We start from the raw sequence: 22,345 nt of genomic DNA, 5'->3' as shown, positions 1-22,345 counted from the left end.
TTAATATTGGTGTAATGTGTGCTCTCTTTCTGGTCAGAACTTGTGCAGCTGAGTTCTGGAAAAGCTGCAGTGGAGCAATGCTGTCCTTAGGGAGACCATAAAGAAGAGTTTTACAATAATCAGTTCTACAGGTGATAAAAGCATGGATTAGTTTCTCAGTGTTGGCTTAAGATAAAAATGACTGCACTCTGGCAATGTTCTTGAGATGATAAAAGACACTCTTTGTTATACTCTCGATGTGAGCATTAAAATTTAGTTTTCAATCTAAAACAACATCAAGGATTTTTACCTGCTCAGGTGTGTTAAAGGATAGGGCTTTGAGTTTTAGATAGAATTTTCTTCTGTGTGCTGCAGGGCTAATGACAACTACTTTCTTGTCCTGGTTGAGCTGTAAGAAGGTGCCTGTTATCCATGACTTGATATCTAAGATGCATTTTAAGTGGACATCTATTGAGTCAACAGGAGACACGGCTATGTAAAGCTGTGTGTCATCAGCATAGCTGTGGAAATTAATGCCATGTCTCCTTATGTCATCCCCCAGTGGCAACATATGAAGATTAAAAAGAGTTGGACCTAAGATTAAGCGTTGGGGGACACCAAAATTCAATTTATAGCTTTTAGAGGAACATCCATCATGTATCCATCCAGCAGACCTGGCTCTAGCCAGTTTCGTGCCCTACTCTAAATTAATTGTGTCCTACTCTAAGACCACATCCATATGTATCAAAACGATCTTTTTTTCTCCAGTTTTCCTTGGCGTCATCTCCAGAATTTCTGCGTAAAGAAAAGGTGGAGCATTTGCATCAACCCTGCACGCCGTATACAAACATATAGTCTGGATTACAGACTGTAATCTTTTTATCTTATGGTAGTGGTTACGACCCAGCTCTTAAGCCATGTCAAATAAGGGAAACACACCAATGAACTGTTAACAAAGGATTTTATTAATTAACTAAATTAAATATGTACTTTGTGGGATATGAAAAACAGTAACATCAGCAGTGCTTGTGATACATGAATTTACGACGTGTGTGTTGTAGAATGCAAAACAAAAGGCTAAAGTAACATAACCAAACCAACAGGGCGCCTGAGCAGGAACCACAGCAGCAGAGGTGCAGACAAGTAGACTGACAGTGTCAGTCAAGACTTTACAGCCTAGGAGCACCGGGCCCAGGTATTCCCAGTTATCTGATGATCCCTGCTCCGTCCACCACACATCTGCACAAAGCTACAATATATATATTGCCCTAGCCACCCAACACGGGTCAATATTTGATGCAGCACCATCACAAGCCTGTAGTCTCTCATTGATGTAATTGTCATGAGATGTCGGGGTAGAGGGTTAAGGGGTGAGGCGATGAAATTATCATGTTAGTATCAGGCATTTGTTTTTTTTTTTCACCATGGAACATAGATTCAAAAAGGTGCAGCTCCAGTCACTGAAAAATCCGGAACCGTCATGCAACTTTTGCGGTTTCACACAAAAAGTTGTGTAAACATGGCCTAATTATTTGGGTACGATCTGACAAGAGTCTGGAAGTCCCATGTCTGCCTATCTATGATAAGGATCCTTGTGTAGCTTCCCTGCTGGTCCAGGTAGTACAGGGCAGCAAAGAAAACTGTGGCCAGGGTGTCCTCAGTAGTATGCAAACTGGGTGGGTGTGGTATAGCTGCCTCAGGTGACCTCTCTTACAGAAGGCAAAGAAGTGATTTAGTGCCTCTGCTAATGAGGAGTCACCTTCAGCATCATCCATGAAAGTCATCATCTGTGACTTCCACCACCACTGTCCTGCCCTACCTGGGCCTTCAGGTGCCGGCCCTAGAGGGAGGGGTACTATCACATCCAGCTCTGCACAAATTAATCCGTGTGGTTGCTGCCCCTGATTATTAGCCCCACTCCAATATATCTCACTGCTCCCTTTGTATTTAGCCTCTGCGTTCCCTTCCCACTATGTCAGTTCATCTTCGTACCAGAAACATACCAGCCTGAAACTGAAGGACGTAGCTCAGTCTAATGCGCATGGTGGTGAACTGGTGAAAGTGGAGCTTTGATTTGTAGCTACAGTTTAATTTATATAAGCAAAACACAAATAACTATCCATAACTAACGAAAGACCATACCATTGATTTTACCACCACCATTCTTAAACCCATGAAGCAACACTTCAGTATATGTCTGAATAGGATTGTGTCAGGACCTGTTAAAGTTTCTGTTCGGTCCTCTTGTTGTCCTTGTCACTTAGTCTGCTGTTTTATTTTGAAGTCCGGCCTCATCGTCGTTTTCCTCTCAGGTTTCCTGCCAGCGTGATTTCCTCCCTAATGTGTTCCACCTGTGTCCAATTTTCTCCCTCCACCCCATGTATATAAGTTGTGTTTCTCTTCCCCTCAGTGCCAGATCTCCTACTCATTCTTGGAAGGAGTCCAGCATATTCTCCCCAAGTGTTTTCTTAGTCTTAGACATGAATTCTGTTTTTGAGCTCTGAAACTGCCTGGTGATTTTGTGCCTCTGCCTGATTATCTGCCTACCTGCTTTTGGATTTTGGACTAATAAACAGACTCTGTACCAGTGTGCCCAAGCCTCTGAGTTCCGAGCCTGATAGAATTGTACATGACATTAATTAGTAGTTACTTTAAATACTTTAAAATCTCACCATTCCATATTGAAAGATTTCATAAAGATGTCAGTGACAAAATCTGAGGATGAGGGGGTGAGTTAAAACTCCTAGCAAAGAATTTACAATTCCAGCATGACAATGGGAGGGAACCCTCATTAATTCAGCAGCTGTGGCCACATCCAGACGCTTGTTAGATTGCACCTAGAGGGTAGGAATGGGACCCCACCCCCACACCCAGTATCTACACTTACAACTGCACCCAGCCCACCAGAGAAACGCCATTGTCAAATTTGTTGATGACACCATGGTTATTGGAGCTGCTTTCTGGAGGGGACGAGTCTGCCTCCAGGATCAAGGTGGAGCAGTTGACAGTGTGTTGCAGAGACAACAATTTGTAAAATACAAGTATGACACAGAAGTTCCTTGTGTAGGGAACTGTGTGGTGAGGGTATCAGAGGGTATCCACACCACAAAGGACGTGAAATGGCTTACAAACACTGATTGAGCTGGTGAAGAACACCCAGCAGAGTTTTCTGGAAAAACTGCTCAGAAGAGAGCATTCTGTCTGTGGTGTGTGGTTCTCCAGCTGCACAGTATCTCAGAATAAAATAAATAAAATAAATACAATAATTTCCAGCCCAGACTGGCACCCTTTCCTTAGGGTCTGTTTAAAAAAAAAATAAAAATTAAAAAAAAAAAAAAAACTCATGTCTGCTCATGTCAGGCAGTGGTTCCTATTGACAGATGTCAACAACAAGTCATATTTGTTTTATTAATATTGTCGTCATGAAAAAGACACTCAAGCCCCCAGGTGTGGCTTTTAGAAAAAACAGACGTAAGAGTCACCAATGTTGGTATGTCATCTTCTGTAACATTAAATAATTCAGTTTTACTTTTCATTTACACATTTCATTCTATTCTATTCTTTTCTATTTAGATACAACACATGCAGTTATAGTGGCTTATTTGTAGCTTTGCAAACAATATGGTCACAAATGATATTACCACCACAAGATTAGAAATCTCCCAAGATTAGAACTTTATTCTGGCTTCACTCAGGAAGAGTCGATGTGTTGTTCACTGTGTATGTACATTCTGTGGTTATATACCACGGTTTGAAACAAGATGGACATGAATCTTTGTGGTGGTCAATAATGATTGTAAATGGACTTTTGCTTTTGAATTTCATGAAACACTTATTCACCTCTTTTCCTCCATGAAGTCCCTTGACTCTAAGATCATGATCTCAGCTGTAAAATATGCAGTAGATGAAGGCTCCTGAATAAGATATGTCTCTTTGATGTCTATTGTTTCTTGACTGTGCAGAAGATTGGTAAATTAAAATGTATCCACAACTGCAGTTAAACAAGTAATCCATCATCTAGAGACATCTACTACTGAGCCCTACTGTCCCAAAATACTAACTGCACAATCAAGAGTGGAGAGGGCTGTAGTGATAGAAAATGTACAATAGTACCTTCAGTAAGTGCAAGATGTTGCACAGGGGAGGTTTATTAGACAGAATAGAAGAACAAGAAGTCTGTTTTGTTTCTCAAATGATTAAAGATATTGTACATTACAAATACTTTTTAATTTCCACATGTCTCAGTTCTCTGAAAGCAACACTCAAATTTGATTGATATGATTTGATGATTTATCTGTTTAAAGGAGGGTAGAGAAGGAAGCTCCAGAAAGTTGTTCTCTTGTATCTATACAGTAGAAATAAAATATGCTCTATCAGAATTTGAGTCCTAGTTTCAAGATATTTATTATTCATCAGGCATATATCAAGATATAAAAGCACTTTTCTAACATACTACTGTATTAATAGATTGGCCTGTTTTCACTATTCACAGAGGTTCAGAGTTTTCCATTAAACTGTAACATTAGGCCTCTGCTGTGCTGGTGGAGATGCACCTGATCATCTGTTCCACAGAACACATTTGTAATATCTCAACTCCTCTCATCTTCTACCTCTTATCCTCACTAGGGTCATGGGGGCTCCTGCTATCCCAGTTGTCATAATGCAAGAGGTGGCGTCCACCCTGGACAAGTCTCCATTCTAACGCAGGGCAAACACATAGCACTCACACGTAGGGTCAATTTAGAGTCACCAATTAGCCTAATGAGCATGTCTTTGAAGGTGGGAGAAAACTGGAGTTACCGGAGAAAACCCACGCAGACACCCAAACCTTCTTGCTGTGAGGCATCAGTGCTGCATTTGTAATATGTTGGTTTAAATAATTTTTTTGTCTTGACATCAAGGTCACATCTCCACAATAAAGTAGCAAAGAGTCTCTTTACAGGATGTTGGTATTAGAGGAGCTAGACTTCAGTATTTGAAATGTCACAATAACCTTTATAGATTTTCTAAACCAGGGATAGAACAATGTGTAGATAATAGGATTTAGACAGGAGTTAAAATAGAACAGACAAATTACAAAGACAAAGGATGAAGCACTGATCAAAGCCTCCTGTCCTGTGAGTAAAACACAGAAATATGGACAGATACATGCTAGAAACACAAGTACAACAACCCCAAGAGTCCTGGCTGCTTTCAGTTCAGACTTCTTAGCTGTTACTTTCCCTGAACGCTGCAGAGTAAAAGCTGTAATATTAGAGCGCATAGCACGAGCCTGAGACACAGCCACCACAAATACTCTCAGATACAGAACTATGATGACACTTATGGGCAGAATAAAAGTCAACATAAGATCTACAAATCGTTTGGTAAAATCAAAATCAATCACACACTCTCCGATGCAGGAATTCAACCTGCCTGGTTGTTTCAAACTCTCCTTGATCAACACTAATACATAGAAGAGAGAACAGATCCAACACAGAGAGACACAGATCTGAACTCTCCTCTGAGTGACTTTGGTGGGATAATGTAAAGGATAACAAATGGCAGCATAGCGGTCAACAGATATGAGCACCATGGTTCCTACTGAGGAAGACGTAATGACTATGTCTACAACCGAGCAAACGACACACACCAGGTCACCAAAATACCAGCATCCTTCTATGAGTGTGATCTGAAAGAACACGAGAAGGCCCACGAAGAAATCTGAGACAGCTAGAGAGAGGAGGAGGAGGTTGGTGGGAGTGTGGAGCTGCCTGGAGAAGGAAGAAAGAAACACACTTCTTATTATTGCTGGTAGTGATTATTATCTAAACAGATAACCCACATCAGATCATTAAGCATTCAAGAACATTTCTATTGAAGCTACTTCCACAGTCATATCTGTCCAGTTTGATAAAGAGATGAAATAAGTGTCTACTTGAAGTGGGAGATGGAGATGATGACGAGCAGGTTGAGAGCTGCAGTCAGTAGAGAGATGGAGGACAGGATAACGTGAGTACACACAATGTCAAAGTGAGAACGCTTTAGCTTCCTGCAGGAGGTGTTGAGCTGTGGAAAACAGAGTTCATCTCCCTCCATTGTCAGAGAGAGGAGGAGAGAGCTGCTGAGCTCTGGCAGCCTCCTGGCCTCAATCCAGAGTCTTATTGTTTATGGAGCTCTTCTGACCCTCCTCTAAGATTCTTGGAGGACCAAAGTCCCTCCTCCATTGTTGTGTAGATGTTACCCACTGTTTATCATTCGTCATCAGCTTTGCAATACATTGAATCTACCAGTAATAACATTTTAACCAATCAGATAGTTGCGTTCATTTCCTGGCTAAGTGCTGATTGGCCACAGTGAAGGTGAAAGGCTAGGTATTTTACTGCTAAATATTGGTACAACCCATTTTGTTTTCTTCCAGATGTTAATTCAAATATCCACGGTAATAGTCAAATTTTGGTGAGTTAAAAGTCCTTGAAGAGATGACCACCATAACATTATGACCATGTAGACAATTACAGCATTACATTAGGAGAGGGGCCCTCATTAATGCAGCGGCTGTGGCCCAACATGGCGCCTATAGCAACAAGCTCCTGAGTCTCACAAAAAACACCAAAACATTATGACACCCTCAACCCAAAACCACAGCAGCAATGAATTCATAAATCATTGCCCCTCGGCCTGAAAAAAAGCAAACAACCATAACCAGCCTCGTGACTTACAGGCAAGTGGCATCTGCCGACCTGACACAACACGAGGGGGCATACGACGGAAGTAGGTCGGACCTATACTGCATTCACGAACACATTTAAAATAAATAAAAGAATTTTAAAAACAATCCAGAAACGAGCTAGAAGCCAGTGAAGTCTGCCAAAAGAATACAAAGTATCATCAAAGAAATAATCTGCCCTTATGGTCAAAATGGCAGCGTTCAAGGAGAAGCATGACCTGGAGGAAAAGGAGAAAACACTGAGCAAGGAAATGCAATCAACAGAGCAAAGATGCAAATCTTTGAGCTGTTAACTCAGCTGGAGGCCTCAGCTACTGGTAACCTTTTATCATTAAATGACAAAACAATATGCCATAAATAGAGAATATTTTCATTCAGTACACCAGCGGCCTTCCCATAAATCTCATAAGGAATCTCCATTTGAGCCACAGAGACTGTAGCAGAGCAAAAGCTCTCCCAAAGGAGCACTATGGAGACAAGTTAGGCATCCATGAAAAAGGCATTAGAATGGCCTGCCATCAAAGCTGAAGACCCCATAACAACAACACAATATTGATGAGAAGCTGCTGTAACATCATGGAAGAACTGAAATACTCAGGAGAAATCAACTCATCATCAAACATGAAAAACCTGATCATCAACTATCCTACAAACAAGTAGAAAGGTGGAGATCACGTGTGTGTCACATTTGAAAAGAAGTTTATGAGTCAACCCCAATTCACACATCGTCAGTATGGAATGGGTAAGCAGTAAGTTCTATAAGCCGTAAGTAATCTCGGTGACACTTTATATTAAGACACGCATATTCACCATTAATTAGCTGCTTACTTACATGTATATTAATAGCATACCCGCATTTGTTAGTCAACTTATTCTACCCTTACTAGACCCTTAATTAAGAATTTCCACCATATAAGCTCCTAATTACTCCTTATTCATAGTTGTTAAGTAAATCGTTGCATATGAATTATGACCTAAATATGCATGGCTCAGTATGGGGCTTGTAAGGTGGTAGTACCACAAGAACAGTTATTTGACCCTAATATAACTTATCAAATATGGTCTATTCATATGGAACTAAACACAAAACCACAAGTGCTAATAGTGTATAAATAACTCATAATTAAGTCTTTGTAATGCAGAATATGTTCCTTATTCTAAAGTTGGGTCTCATGAGTCAAAGAGGCCGAGTGTCATAAATGCAAAAAAAGGGGACATTTTGCTGTGGTCTGCAGATCATCTCAAAGACTGGAAGCTATTGTGGAAAATGATAGAGCTTTCATGGGGACAACACAGAAGGAACTGAAGAGGAATGGTTAATAGAAATCAGCCTCAATTGAAAGAATGTAAACTGGACTCAATTTACAGCTATTCCATCTTCCATGTACTCGAGAGCACGTGATGGCAGGCTGATGACACCACCTAAAAAGATTAAAGGTCCAGATAACTGTCCATTACAGATTTTGGGCATCATGAGAGCACATGTTAAAACTGAAAGAAAAGAAACACAGCAGAATGTATACGTGGTGACAAACCTGGTGAAGCCACTAATGGGACTCCCTGTTTTAACAAAGTTGAACCTGATTCAACAGGTAGCTTCAGTTCAGGAGGAGAAACAAGAGAAGAGCCATCAATACAGAGCTATGTTCCCAAAGGTGTTTTCAGGGTTTGGAAAGCTACAAGGAAGCTACAAGATAAAACTGAAAGATGCTCTTTCAGCTCCATGCAGAGTCCCATTACCCATGAAAGAACAAGTCAAAGATGAGATAGACAGGATGGAATCAATGGGGGTCATAAGAAAAACTCAAGACCCAACTAAATGGTGCGCAGTGGTGGTGGTCCCTAAGCCAAATAAAAAAAACCCGCTTATGTGTGGACCTTACCTGATTTATTGATAGTGTGTGCAGGGAGAGACACATACTGCCCGCCGTTGACAAGGCGCTGGCACAGCTGGAGGGAGCAAAAGTCTTCTCGAAATTAGATGGTTTCTGGCAGGTTCCTCTACACGAAGAATGACGGCCTTTAACAACTTTCATTACTTTCATTAGATACTGCTTCCACGTGCTCCCCTTCGGGATATCTTCCGCACCTGAACATTTTCAGTTGAAAATCGCAGGGGCAAAGGGCTACGAGGATAACATTTTAGTCTATGGAAAAGACAAAACAGAGCATGATGAAAGACTGCAGGAAATGCTTAAAAGGTGTGAAAAAGCGGGCCTCACCCTCAATGAAAAATGTAAATTTTCTGTGGAAAAAGTGAAATTCGGTCATGCGAATGGTAAATTATGTTGGTAAGTTTTCACCCAGCCTACCAGCTCTCACAAAACCTCTACATGATCTGTTAAAAAGTGACAGCACATTGACATGGGACGCACTACAGAAAACAGTCTTTGAAATAATTAAAAAAGAGCCGAGTTCTTCCCCAGTCCTAGCACAATACAGTCCCAAGAACAAAACAATGGTATCTGCCATCTTCACATGGACTTGGGGCTGTCCTCCAGCAGCGGCAGACAGATGCTAGGTGGAGACCTGTTGTGTACATATCACGGAGCCTGAAACCCAGAGAGGTCCAGGATGCAAAAATAGAAAAAGAAGTACTAGCATCAAAGTGGGCCCGTGAGCAACTCTGCTCATATCTGCTAGGCTTGGAATTCACAGTGAGAACTGATCACAAACCTTAAATCTCCCTTCTTGGCCCTCGGTCTTAGGCTAAGACTGTTGAGGTTCAACTACAAAATCACACATGTCCCTGGCAAACAACTTGTCACCGCCGACACTCTCTGAAGACTTTAATGACCATGCTCCTTCCAGCACAACGATGGCAAAAAGTGGCAGCTGATACTTTTCAGTGGAAGAATGGACATTATATCGTGGTGGTGGACAACTACTCCCGATACACTGAAGTAGTAAACCTCCCAACCCTGACAACATCTACAACTTTGGAGCATTTGAAGGTAATCTTTGCAAGATTTTGAGTACCTGAAATCATCCTCAGTTTGCTTCCACAGAGTTTACCATTTTTGCCCAGGATTATGGTTTCAGTCACACGACCAGCAGCCTTCGCTACCCATAGAACAACGGTGGAGCAGCGATGGAGAGCTATCTGCACAGTTAAACAGCTGCTCAGCTGCTCAGCAAAGGTCCAGCTCTCTTTGCTTACAGAGCTACACCACTGGCTCAAAGGCTGAGTCCAGCACATCTGCTGATGGGGAGGAGGATAAGATCAACAGTTTCTACCACTACACAAGCATTGAAACCAGCCTGGCCAAACCTCAGAGCTTTCAGGGGAAAAGACAAGGAACTAAAAGTGAAGCAGAGAAAGTCATTCAACCTGAGACATAAGACAAATGACTTACCAGTTCTGGTTCCAGGACAGAGAGTGTGGATTAGAACAGCACAGACCACAGCTTCTGTTCAGGGACCTGCTTCAACACCAAGGTCTTACAATATGGGAACAAACCAAGGGAGCTGAAGAAGAAACCGGGCTCACCTGACAGTGCTCCCTGAGAGAGGTCTGCCCTCCTCTGATAAAAAAAAATTAACTGACACAAGGCAGAAAGATTCAGATAAAACTGTGACCAGGTGGGGAAGAGCTTCCCGCCCTCCAGATAGACTGGATGTGTGAACATTCTAATTGACCAGAGAGCTTCCTCTGGCTTTTGAAAAAATGTATGGACCTTACAGTTTGTTGCTCCTGAAACAGAGTGTGATATGTTGGGTACTAATGTTACTGAATGTGAGTTGAAAATGTGCAGTTAGGAATTAGGAATTAGGAATTAGGAACCTGATTTAGATTGAAGTAACTATCACTTTGGAATTATTTTATTTTGGAACAGTTCAATCTTAAAAGTAAAGAAAAGAGGTTTACAAGCTAAAAGGGGGTTGTACAGATGTTTAGTGCAATAGCACATATGGTCCATAGGTGGCGCCTTTCAGGTGTGTTGGGAAGGTTGAGGAGCATAGAAGAAGTGTGTGAGCGTTTATGTTTTATGAAGCACGAGTAAAAGAAACTGTGTTCAAATTATCTGAAGTCTAAGCATAGAAACACTTCTACAATTTCCATGGTCATTTCACTGTTGATGCGTCTGAACTCTGCAGCGAAGAAGAATTTACGCCAGTTTAAAATCACAGCATAAATGTGACAGTATGTTTTTGGGGAAGCTGTTGAACAGATCAGATTAATTAAAGGTCTTTGAAAATGGTTCTCAAAATCCTCCAATAATACAAGACTAGAAAATTCCCTCTGGGAAATTTTGTAACTTACCTTTGTGTTGGGGGGGCATATTTTGATATATAACTTGCCCTACAGCTGTAGTCATTGGTTAATCTCTATATTGCATAGTTGATGATAAATCATGAACAGTATCCTTAAAGCCCTTGTGTGGAGGACATTGGTCCTCCAAGAATCTTAGAGGAGGGTCAGAAGAGCTCCATAAACAATAAGACTCTGAATTGAGGCCAGGAGGCTGCCAGAGCTCAGCAGCTCTCTCCTTCTCTCTCTGACAATGGAGGGAGATGAACTCTGTTTTCCACAGCTCAACACCTCCTGCAGGAAGCTAAAGCGTTCTCACTTTGACACTGTGTGTACTCACATTATCCTGTCCTCCATCTCTCTACTGACTGCAGCTCTCAACCTGCTCGTCATCATCTCCATCTCCCACTTCAAGTAGACACTTATTTCATCTCTTTATCAAACTGGACTGATATGACTGTGGAAGTAGCTTCAATAGAATTGTTCTTGAATGCTTAATGATCTGATGTGGGTTATCTGTTTAGATAATAATCACTACCAGCAATAATAAGAAGTGTGTTTCTTTCTTCCTTCTCCAGGCAGCTCCACACTCCCACCAACCTCCTCCTCCTCTCTCTAGCTGTCTCAGATTTCTTCGTGGGCCTCCTCATGTTCTTTCAGATCACGCTCATAGATGGATGCTGGTATTTTGGTGACGTGGTGTGTGTCATTTATTCAGTTTTAGACATAGTCATTACGTCTTCCTCAGTAGGGACCATGGTGCTCATATCTGTTGACCGCTATGCTGCCATTTGTTATCCTTTACATTATCCCACTAAAGTCACTCAGAGGAGAGTTCAGATCTGTGTCTCTCTGTGTTGGATCTGTTCTCTCTTTTATGCCGCTCTGATGATGAAGGAGAGTCTGAAACAATCAGCCAGGTTGAATTCCTGCATCGGAGAGTGTGTGATTGATTTTGATTTTACCAAACAATTTGTAGATCTCATGTTGACTTTTATTCTGCCCATAAGTGTCATCATAGTTCTGTATCTGAGAGTATTTGTGGTGGCTGTGTCTCATGCTCGTGCCATGCGCTCTAATATTACAGCTCTTACTCTGCAGCGTTCAGGGAAAGTAACAGCTAAGAAGTCTGAACTGAAAGCAGCCAGGACTCTTGGGGTTGTTGTACTTGTGTTTCTAGCATGTTTCTGTCCATATTTCTGTGTTTCACTCACAGGACAGGAGAATTTGATTAGTTATGCATCCTCTATCTTTGTAGTTTCTCTGTTCTATTTTAACTCCTGTCTAAACCCAATCATCTACGCCTTTTTCTATCCCTGGTTTAGAAAATGTATAAAAGTTATCATGACACTTCAAATACTGCAGTCTCGCTCCTCTAATGCCAACATACTCTAGTGTGCTGGTGGAGATGTCACCTTGACGTCCAGCTAAAAATAAATAAATAAATAAATACTTTAAACCATCATATTACAAATGTATTCTGTGGAACAGATGATCAGGAGCACAGTAGAGGCCCAATGTCACAGTTAGTCACTGAACCTTTGTGAAAAGTGAAACCAGGCAAATCTATGGAGAATTATGTAGCAAAAGTGCTTTTTATTTCTTGATATATGACCCTCTTCTTTCTCTTATTGTCAAGTGAATGAAATGTACTTTAAATGTAGGTCACTGATGATAATAAATATCTCAAAACTACGACTCATAATGTAATAAAGTGTATCTTATGCCTACTAAAATGAAAGACTCATTAACATATCAGATCAATCAAATCTTAGTGCTGTTTTCAGGGAGCAGAGACATATGGAATATCAAAAGTATTTGTGATGTACTGTAACTTTAATCATTTCTGTTTTAATGAAGTAAGATGTGTTGACATTTTGCATTTACTGCAGATACTATTCCATATTTCTGTCAATACAGTCCTCTCTTCTCTGCTTTTTTGTGCAACTATTAGTGGAGTATTTTGGGACAGAAGGACTCGGTAGTAGATATCTATAGATTATGGATTACTTGTTAGTTAACTGCAGGTGTGGGTAGGTTTTAATTTACCAATGCAACTATTAGTGGAGTAATCTCTTGCTGGTAATGCCGTTTGTAGCTAGATTTTGTGCAGCAAAGCTGTAAATAAGCCTCAGTAAGTTAAGTTTTTTTTTTTTTTTTGGTCATTGGACCATGTACTACAGAAATAAATGCAGTCCATTCAATGTTCAAGTTAAACATGATCAAATAAAATTTAACTCTAAACAACAGCAACAACAATAACAACAATAATAATAATAATCTCATCTCATCTTGTACTACCTCTTATCCTCACTACAGTCACGGGGGTTGCTAGAGCCTATTCCAGCTGTCATCAGGCGAGAGGCGGGGTACACCCTGGACAGGTCACCAGTCTGTCGCAGAGCAATAATAATAATAATAATAATAATAATAATAATAATAATAATAATAATAATAATACATTTTATTTAGAAAGCGAATTTCAAGTCACCCAAGGACACTTAATTGAAAAATAAGAGATGAATACAACAATGGATAGAAACATTAGTGGACACATAATAAAACAGCATTCAAACATACAAATACAGGAAATATTCAAGCCATTTAATAAAACAACATGAATAAAACTTTGGAGATGCATTTGAATCTGACACAATCATGACACAATAAGTACAGTATCTACAGTAGCACCATTAGGCAACCTTGCTTTATTTCAACTTAGCTAGTCTCTAGCTTGTACAAATGAAAATGAAAAGTTGACATACATACATTAGTAACCTTAGTAATCTTTTCACGTCCCCCATTTTTGACCTGCAGATTCTTGGCCAATAATGCTGCACATCCAGGGGGGTGGTGTTGATTTTAAAATAGACAGCGAAACAGACACTAGTGTTAATTCTCAGCATGCTTAGCATGTCTAGTAGACACGGTTGAGCAGGAAGATGATGGCATCCTCAACTCCAAGTTGGGGCTGGTTGAAGACATGCTGAAGGACTCCACAGAGCTGGGGGGGGTGGGGAGCTGAATCCATCAGGGCCCACAGCCTTGCTAGAGTTTCCCCAGCTGTCTTCTAACAGGGTCAGCAGAGGAAAGGAGCATCTTAACATTAGTATACATCAGGTCCAGTGTCCTCTCCTCTCTGGTGGGACAGTTCACATACGTAAAGTTGGTGTCACACCGTGGTGAGGGTGTCTTGTCTTGGGTTTGTTTTGTCCTGTCATTTCCTGTTTTATTTTGAAAAGTAATTCTCCTCTCGTTTCAGGTCACTTGCCCTTCCTCATGTGTCTCAGTCTGATTGTCCTAAGTGTTTCCACCTGTCCCCTATTTCCCTCCATGTGTTTAAGTAGTCTGTGTTCCCCTTGTCTTGTACCAGAGTGTCATCATCCTTGTCCTGCACCAGAGCCTTGTTCCATGTCCACAGCCATAGTAGTTGCCCAAGTAAGCTGTTTATACCTCTCGAAGAGTGATTTTTTTTGTTTGTTAATTCTTTCCATAGTTTAGATTCATAGTCCTTCGGTTTTCCTCCATTCAGAGCGTTTTGTGTTTCTCGATTTGTTTCTTTTGATTAGAGTTTTTTTCCTCCTCCTGGAGAGTTTTTTGTTCTCAGTATTCAGAGTTAGTGTCTAGGTTTTTATAGCCATTTGTTTGTCACTCTGTCTGAGTTCTCCGGTGAATTCAATAAAAGTCTTTTTGTTATTCAATATCTCTGCATCTGAGTCCTGCTTCGAGTCTCGGCCTGACAGTTGGGTAATGTTTTTGCCGTGGTGACGTGGTTGAAGTCACCTGAGATGGTAATGCTGACTCTGCAACCGGGCTATGGAGTGGATGACGTCACACGCCGACGCTGAGTTTGCAGAAGGAGGAACGTACACAGTCACCATCACAACATGAGAAAACTACCATGGCAGATAATATGGACGGAGACCAACAGCAAACAGTCCAGTGTCCTGGCTGCAGATGCGCTCTCGATGGTAATATGACTAGGATTGCACCATTTGTTGTTCACTAGAACGGCAAGCCCCCCTCCTTCCGCTAACCACTCCCGGTGCAATCCCTGTCGGCCCAAACAGTCTGGAAGCTGTTGATGGAAACATTGTCATCAGGAATGTCCTGGTGTAAAGATCACTAAACTACACTTCAGATACTCTGTCTGACTCCTGGCTAACACTGTTAGCTCATCCATCTTATTGGCCAGCAATCTCATTTCCAATCGTGACTGAGGGGACACTCGGTTCATGCTAAGGTTGTTATTTTTTGAAAAATACGTACAGTTTAATATAGATTCAGCTGCAAACAGCTCTGATTTAGCCAGTATGTAATATTTAACAGAGCATCAGTCAATTTAACAGCAACTGTAGAGAAAAAAGCCATATTTCATAAGGGTTGGATAAGTTTCTTTCTTTCTTTCTTGGCACAAAGTTATTAAATGCACCTATGTCACACTTTCACAAAGCAAAGCAAAAACCAAGCAAAGTTTGGGACACTTTGAGACACTAAATCAAATCAAACAAGTGACAAGACAGGCAAAAGCACCTGCTAAGTGTTTATATATGAGTGTGAGAACCAAAACAATAGTGGCAGAATATTCACTGAACATGTGACACACAGCAGCATAGTGCCAGTCTTTACCCACATGGCTTCCTGAAACATACTCAAGTTTGTATCTTTAACAATAAACTCCACTTGCATCAGACTTGGACCTTTGTCAAATGGATACCAGTAGACTTCAGTAGATTGAGGTGAAATTTTGAAATAACGACGTTCATGTTCTGCTGTGTTCCCATGATCAACAATCAGTGTCGTCATTGTGAAGTCACATGTAACACAAACAGTTGGGAGATCATTAATGTACATGTTGAATAAGATTGAACCTAACACAGATCCCTGCGGAACACCAATTGTTAGGGTTAGGGTTGAGGAGTGATAAGATCAGTTCTGATAGATAATGCAATACAGTCGGCCTTGAGTTTGCCATGTGTGCCATAGGATAACAGAGTTCAACACAACACACAACTTTTCACTGGACCAAAAAAACATATTTTATGTTCAAATTAAATTTTCCATTTGTGTTGATTGTGTCATTGGTCTTAAATTTCATTTCAAGTAGTGTTAAAAAGTCTTGAAGTTTAAAATTTACCTTGCCTTGAGCTGTAGGGACCCTGTTTAAGTGTAAGGTTATGGTTATGGATGTTAATACTGCTTGTTCCTTGCCCTAATATGATACATGATATGTGCTGGCTGTTCATAGACACTTGTTTAATCTATGCAGTTAGCACTGTTTTGTTACTGGTATTGGGAAATTCAGAGAATCAGTTTATCATGTACACTCCATAAAGATAGTTTTTTTCTTATAAATACATAAATCTGGTTGTTCTATATTTAAAACACTTTGGGTTTATTGCTATTAAATAAATCACATTAGTTTTTTGCTAATATGCATCACATGAAGTTTATGTAAAATTATGTAATGCAAATGGATGCAAATTTCATATTCATTCGAAATACATACATGTAAATATTAGGCCTGATATTTTTTGATTGTAATTTGCTGTTGGCTGTTTCTACCCAGCTGATCATGTGTCAATACTTTTCAATCACAGTAGTAACATCCATGCACATTCGGTGTCAACTGAACAAAAATTATTGAGGATATAGGCTTAAAAAATGTAAGTTTTTTTGCAGTGAGTGATGGGTGGTTAAGGTTAGATATGTTCAATATTTTCTTATCTTCAGCCATAATAGTGTAGGAGATGTTTCTTTACCTGCTTGATAGTTTCAACTGAGACTCCAATATTCCTCAGAAGTGTCATTAGTCCTTAAATTAAATTCATTAAAGACGTGAACTAAAAATCATTATTTCATTTTATGGCCTTGGTATCCTGGCTTTTGGCATTTGTGCCCTCAAAAAATTGACAACACAAAAGGCCAAGTGGCCTTGCCCATAAAATGGCAAAATTCCAGGCCTCATGATAAAGATCTTTGTGTCAGCTCCCCTGCTGCAGTGGTAAAGTGCAGCAAGGACAAAATTTTGATTTCAGAAGTGGGGGGGACCCATAGCGTAACATTGTTTTTGGACGGTAAAAACTGCAGGGGACCAAAACGGCCTTTTGAAAAAGTGCAGGGGACATGTCCCCTGTCCCCCCCACCCCCAAATTACGTCCGTGCAGTGCAGCAAAGAAGACTGTGGCCAGGGTGTCCTCAGTAGACCGGTTGGGCCTGTATACAAACTGGTGGAGAAAAAGGTAAGAGGGGGTGAATGACATAATGTGACTCCGGATCAGTTTCTTAAAGCACCTCATCACAACAGGACTAAGTGCTACTGAGCATCCGGTCGTAGAAGAAGAAGGTAAACAGAGCGGGTAGAAGAACCACCTGAGGGATAGCGCCGTCTTATCTGCAGCAGCACACTGCCTGTGAAGTGGAAGTTGTTGTTGGCATACCTGCCTCAGTTGACTTCACTTAGAATCGGTGATGTATAAACATTATAGACTCATACTGTCATACTCCACTACTGGTTGTACCTCTTTCACTGTTTCTGTGGCTACCAACCACCTCTTTTCTCAGATCTGGAGAAGGAAGTAGGTGCACCCTGGTCACTTTCAGAATTAAGGCACTTCTATCAACTTTACAGAGTGAATGGCTGTCAAGCATCAAGCATGTTCCACTGTGCCGTGTGGACTCTTGCAAGTTGGTTCCCTGCTTTGTTGGTCCATTTCCTTTCTCTAGGTGGTTGATACACTGTCTGTGAGGCTCACTCTCCCCACGGTGGTGAAACTGGGTAAAACCTGTTAAGGAGGGTCCTCTGATTCCCACGACATGGACATTTAACTCGATACAAAAACAGGTCAAACAAAGGTCTGATTTATTAATATGTTTTTAGTGGCAGATTTAGTACATTCCAAAGTTGATGACAAATCATGAACAGTATCCTTAAAGCCCATGTGGGTAACATGTACACAACAATGGAGGAGGGACATTGGTCCTCCAAGAATCTTAGAGGAGGGTCAGAAGAGCTCCATAAACAATAAGACTCTGAATTGAGGCCAGGAGGCTGCCAGAGCTCAGCAGCTCTCTCCTCCTCTCTCCGACAATGGAGGGAGATGAACTCTGTTTTCCACAGCTAAACACTTCCTGCAGGAAGCTAAAGCGTTCTCACGTTGACATTGTGTGCAATCACATTATCCTGTCCTCCATCTCTCTACTGACTGCAGCTCTCAACCTGCTCGTCATCATCTCCATCTCCCACTTCAAGTAGACACTTATTTCATCTCTTTATCAAACTGGACAGATATGACTGTGAAAGTAGCTTCAATAGAAATGTTCTTGAATGCTTAATGATCTGATGTGGGTTATCTGTTTGGCCTCCTCCTGTTCTTTCAAATTACGCTCACAGAAGGATGCTGGTATTTTGATGACATGACCTGTGTCCTTTATTTACTTTTGGAGACAGTCATTCCGTCTTCCTCAGTAGGAACCATGGTGCTCATATCTGTTGATCACTATGCTGCCATTTCTTATCCTTTACATTATCCCACCAAAGTCACTCAGAGGAGAGTTCAGATCTGTGTCTCTCTGTGTTGGATCTGTTCTCTCTTCTATGCAGGTGTGTTGTTGAACGAGAGTCTGAAACAACCAGGCAGGTTGAATTCCTGCATTGGAGAGTGTGTGATTGATTTTGACATTATCAAACAATTTGTAGATCTCATGTTGATTTTCTTTCTGCCCATAAGTGTCATCATCGTTCTGTATCTGAGAGTATTTGTGGTGGCTGTGTCACAGGCTCGTGCCATGCGCTCTAATATTACAGCTCTTACTCTGCAGCGTTCAGGGAAAGTAACAGCCAAGAAGTCTGAACTGAAAGCAGCCAGGACTCTTGGGGTTGTTGTACTTGTGTTTCTAACATGTCTCAGTCCAGTATTCTGTGTTTTACTCACAGATCAGGAGGCTTTAATCAATCCTTCATCCTTAGTCTTTGTACTGTGTCTGTTCTATTTTAACTCCTTTCTAAATCCTATTATCTACGCCTTTTTCTATCCCTGGTTTAGAAAATGTATAAAAGTTATTGTGACACTTCAAATACTGAAGTCTGGCTCCTCTAATGCCAACATACTGTAAAGAGACTCTTTGCGTGAGATGTACTTTAAATGTAGGTGACTGATGAATAATCTCATCTCATCTCATCTTCTCTTCTACTACCACTCATTTTCATTAGGGTTGCTGGAGTCTATCCCAGCTGTCACTGGGCAAGAAGTGGGGTAAACCCTGGACAGGTCTCCAGTCTATCACAGGGCTAACACAGAGACAAACAGCCATTCAAACAGACACATAATCAAAGCAAATCAATCAAATGTTAATGTTGTTTTCAGAACACTGAGACACACAGAATACATAAAGCACTTTAATCATTTCAGTTCTAACAAAATAAGATACTATTCCACAATTTTCAAATGTACAGCCCTCTCCACTAATAGTTGCACAAGAAAGAGTGCAGTATTTTGAGACAGTAGGGTTCAGTATCTCTAGATGTTGGATTACTTGTTACTTAACTAAAGGTGTGGATAGGTTTTAATTGACCAATCATCTGCACCGTCAAACTTCAGAGTTAAGTATGAACACCTCTATGAACCTTAACACAGAGCATCTCTTAAAACACTGACAAGTGTGAGTATGCTTTAAGCTGACAGTCAGTCACAACCACTGAACACTCTAACACCAGTCAGAGAAGCAATAAACCTCAAAGACACATATCTTATTGTGGATCTTTCGTCAACTGCATATTTTACAACTGAGATTATGATCTTAGAGTCAAGGGATTTCATTGAGGAAAAGAGGGGAATCAGTGTTTCATGCAATTCAAAAGTAGAAGTGAATTAAATAATCAGATTATTGACCACCTTGTTGCTTGGAAAAAGTTGAATTTAAGGCTTTACGTAGGTTAATTAACAGCACATTGTATGCAACAATGTTGTACAATAAAGAATGTGTTCTGCATTTCAAGCTTTAAGACAGACAGACAGACAGACAGACAGACAGACAGACAGACAGACAGACAGATAGATAGATAGATAGATAGATAGATAGATAGATAGATAGATAGATAGATAGATAGATAGATAGATAGATAGATAGATAGATAGATAGATAGATAGATGCTTTATATATCCCAAACTGGGAAATGTGAGTAATTGCTTTCTCCCTCAGGCCCATGGTAGTTGTCCCTTTTTTCATTTCTGAAAGGTGGCAACCCTAATAACAACTCAGTTAACATATCCATAGTTGAAAAGGAACTGCCATTGCCTCCAAATGGCCAAAAAATAAATAAAAAAATGGATGTACGGAGGGGGGTTAATCTACATTTATTGTTATTCATATATTACATACACTATTTTTTGCACTACTTTACAGCTGATGAAACATGAATTACTGATGTCTGGGATCAATAAAGTTATTGTACTAAACTAAGAAGTTTAAATACATTGTTTATGGTACCTGTTTCCCATTAACTTTAGTGTGTATGTGTGCATTAAATAAGCCGAGGCATTAACGTAATATTCACTGTTAAAATATGCTTTAAAATACTATTTGTACTACTCCACAGTGCAGCTTTGCCGCCTCCAATATGGTGGACACGCAGTTACGTCACAAGAGCGGGCCAACCCAGTCAACGAGGCGTCTATGTGACAGATATGTTTGGCCATAGGATCCGGCGCTCACCGGTGGCGTGTCAAATAGATGGTCGTGAAAATTTGACCATGTTCGTATTCATTCGGCTCAGCCTGCGAGATCGGCTCACGGTTAGACAACACGAATACGCAGCGGTTTTACATTTCACAAATTTACAGTTTGGATCATTTTAATGTTATCACATAAACAATGTAGTACCAGACAAATTTGAGCTTTGACGTTGATATTTATATTTAATTTATTTGTTGTTTTGTTTTTCCTCAAATTTGTTACAGTATAGACTAGTACACGATCGAGGTTAAAATGAGGATCAACATGAATAAAAATGCCCACAGATGTATATATTCCAAACAGTGCATTAGTTTAGTTATGGTTGCACATACACAAGGTTACAGTATTGATCTCATGAAAATTCAGATAAATTATTTATAAGTATATGTGTAATTTTGTGTCGATTGTTACTTTTTGAGAATGAGGGAGAAGACCACGTCATCTGTTGTGTCATTTTTTTATTTTTGAGAATGAAAAAATAAACCTTGAACGTGTATTTGTCATCGTATCTTTTGTGCTTTGTGCAAAAATAAAAAATATAAATAAAACCTTTATTGAGTTATCTCTTCCAAATATATTGTGAAAAATAAATTATACTGGTGTTGTTAAAAATTGTAAATAAAAACTTTATTGTGATGTCGCAGGCCGAGCCAAATGAATACGAACATGGCCGAATTTTCACGATCATGCATTTGACGGGAAGTGACGTCATCCAGAAGCATCAGATCCTAGTGCCGAACATATCTGGCAGGCTGAACAGATCTGACACCAACAGAAGAAGTTGTGTTGCTCCTTTGTATCAGTTAGTCTGCCTTTGGTTCAGTATGCGTCCAGAGAAACGTAAGTTACATTGTTTATTTAATGGATGCATGTTTTCATTGTTGTTATATTTTATCTTTTATCAATCTGTCTGTCGTTTGTCTTTGGCCGGTTTCTGTAGACCTTGCTGTGCAATTACCTTCCAGTGCTACAAACATGGGCTGGTTGACAGCAGGGGTTTTGGAGACATTTTGAAGTGGTGGTTGTTACTGGTCATGAAGCGTGGTACAACTGCCTCAGATGACTTTACTTCAGAGCAGGCAAATAAGTGATTTAGTTCATCTGAAAGTGAGGCGTCACCTTCAGCAGCTCGGAGGTTTATTGTATTATTTTTTACACATGGATATGCACACCCCAAAGTGGAAAACAAAACAGAACAAAACAGATCCTATAGTTGGTGATGTGCTGGATTCCCTTCCGCACCTGCATTTGAAAAGAGGCTAAGATCTTTTTCCAAGCTTACTCTCAGGGATGCCTACCAGTTGGAATGGGTAAGGGAGGTGTGATGCATGGCAATAATACACTCGCATGCTCGGCTACTGGTCGTTACCCCTTTCACTGTTTCTATGACTCCCAACCACCTCCCTGACCTGGAAAAGGAAGTAGGTGCACCCACTGCACTGCCTTTGGTTTGCTTTGGTTGTGTCAGCACATCAGGAGACAAGCTCATCAGGTGCTCGCCAAAAATGCAGGAAGTAATATACTTCAAGTGCTGACCACTGGTGTACCCCTGACCCCACTTACCAACTTTGTCAGAGAGTATGGCTATACATCAAGGATGAACTCTCATGAGTTGGCTCCCTGCTGTTGCTCTTTTCTTTTCTCTGAGGTAGTTAATCCACTCTCTGTGA

The 22,345-nt window shown here is 40.5% G+C and overlaps 2 protein-coding genes across 2 annotated transcripts; one reads left to right on the top strand and one right to left on the bottom strand.

The window, feature by feature from the left end:
• Positions 1–4,915: 4,915 nt before the first annotated feature.
• On the bottom strand, positions 4,916–6,057 carry LOC125018084 (trace amine-associated receptor 13c-like). The gene is made up of 2 exons (XM_047601729.1): positions 5,897–6,057; positions 4,916–5,732 (listed from the first exon to the last, which is right to left on the bottom strand). The coding sequence occupies exons 1-2, from the start codon at positions 6,055–6,057 to the stop codon at positions 4,916–4,918; spliced, it is 978 nt and encodes a 325-aa protein (XP_047457685.1).
• Positions 6,058–11,193: 5,136 nt separating this feature from the next.
• On the top strand, positions 11,194–12,335 carry LOC125018083 (trace amine-associated receptor 13c-like). The gene is made up of 2 exons (XM_047601727.1): positions 11,194–11,354; positions 11,519–12,335. The coding sequence occupies exons 1-2, from the start codon at positions 11,194–11,196 to the stop codon at positions 12,333–12,335; spliced, it is 978 nt and encodes a 325-aa protein (XP_047457683.1).
• The last annotated feature ends 10,010 nt before the right edge of the window (positions 12,336–22,345 follow it).

This window comes from Mugil cephalus, chromosome 12 (genome assembly GCF_022458985.1).
Source record: "Mugil cephalus isolate CIBA_MC_2020 chromosome 12, CIBA_Mcephalus_1.1, whole genome shotgun sequence".
NCBI lineage: Eukaryota > Metazoa > Chordata > Actinopteri > Mugiliformes > Mugilidae > Mugil > Mugil cephalus.
This window is presented reverse-complemented; position numbering and strand designations above follow the sequence as displayed.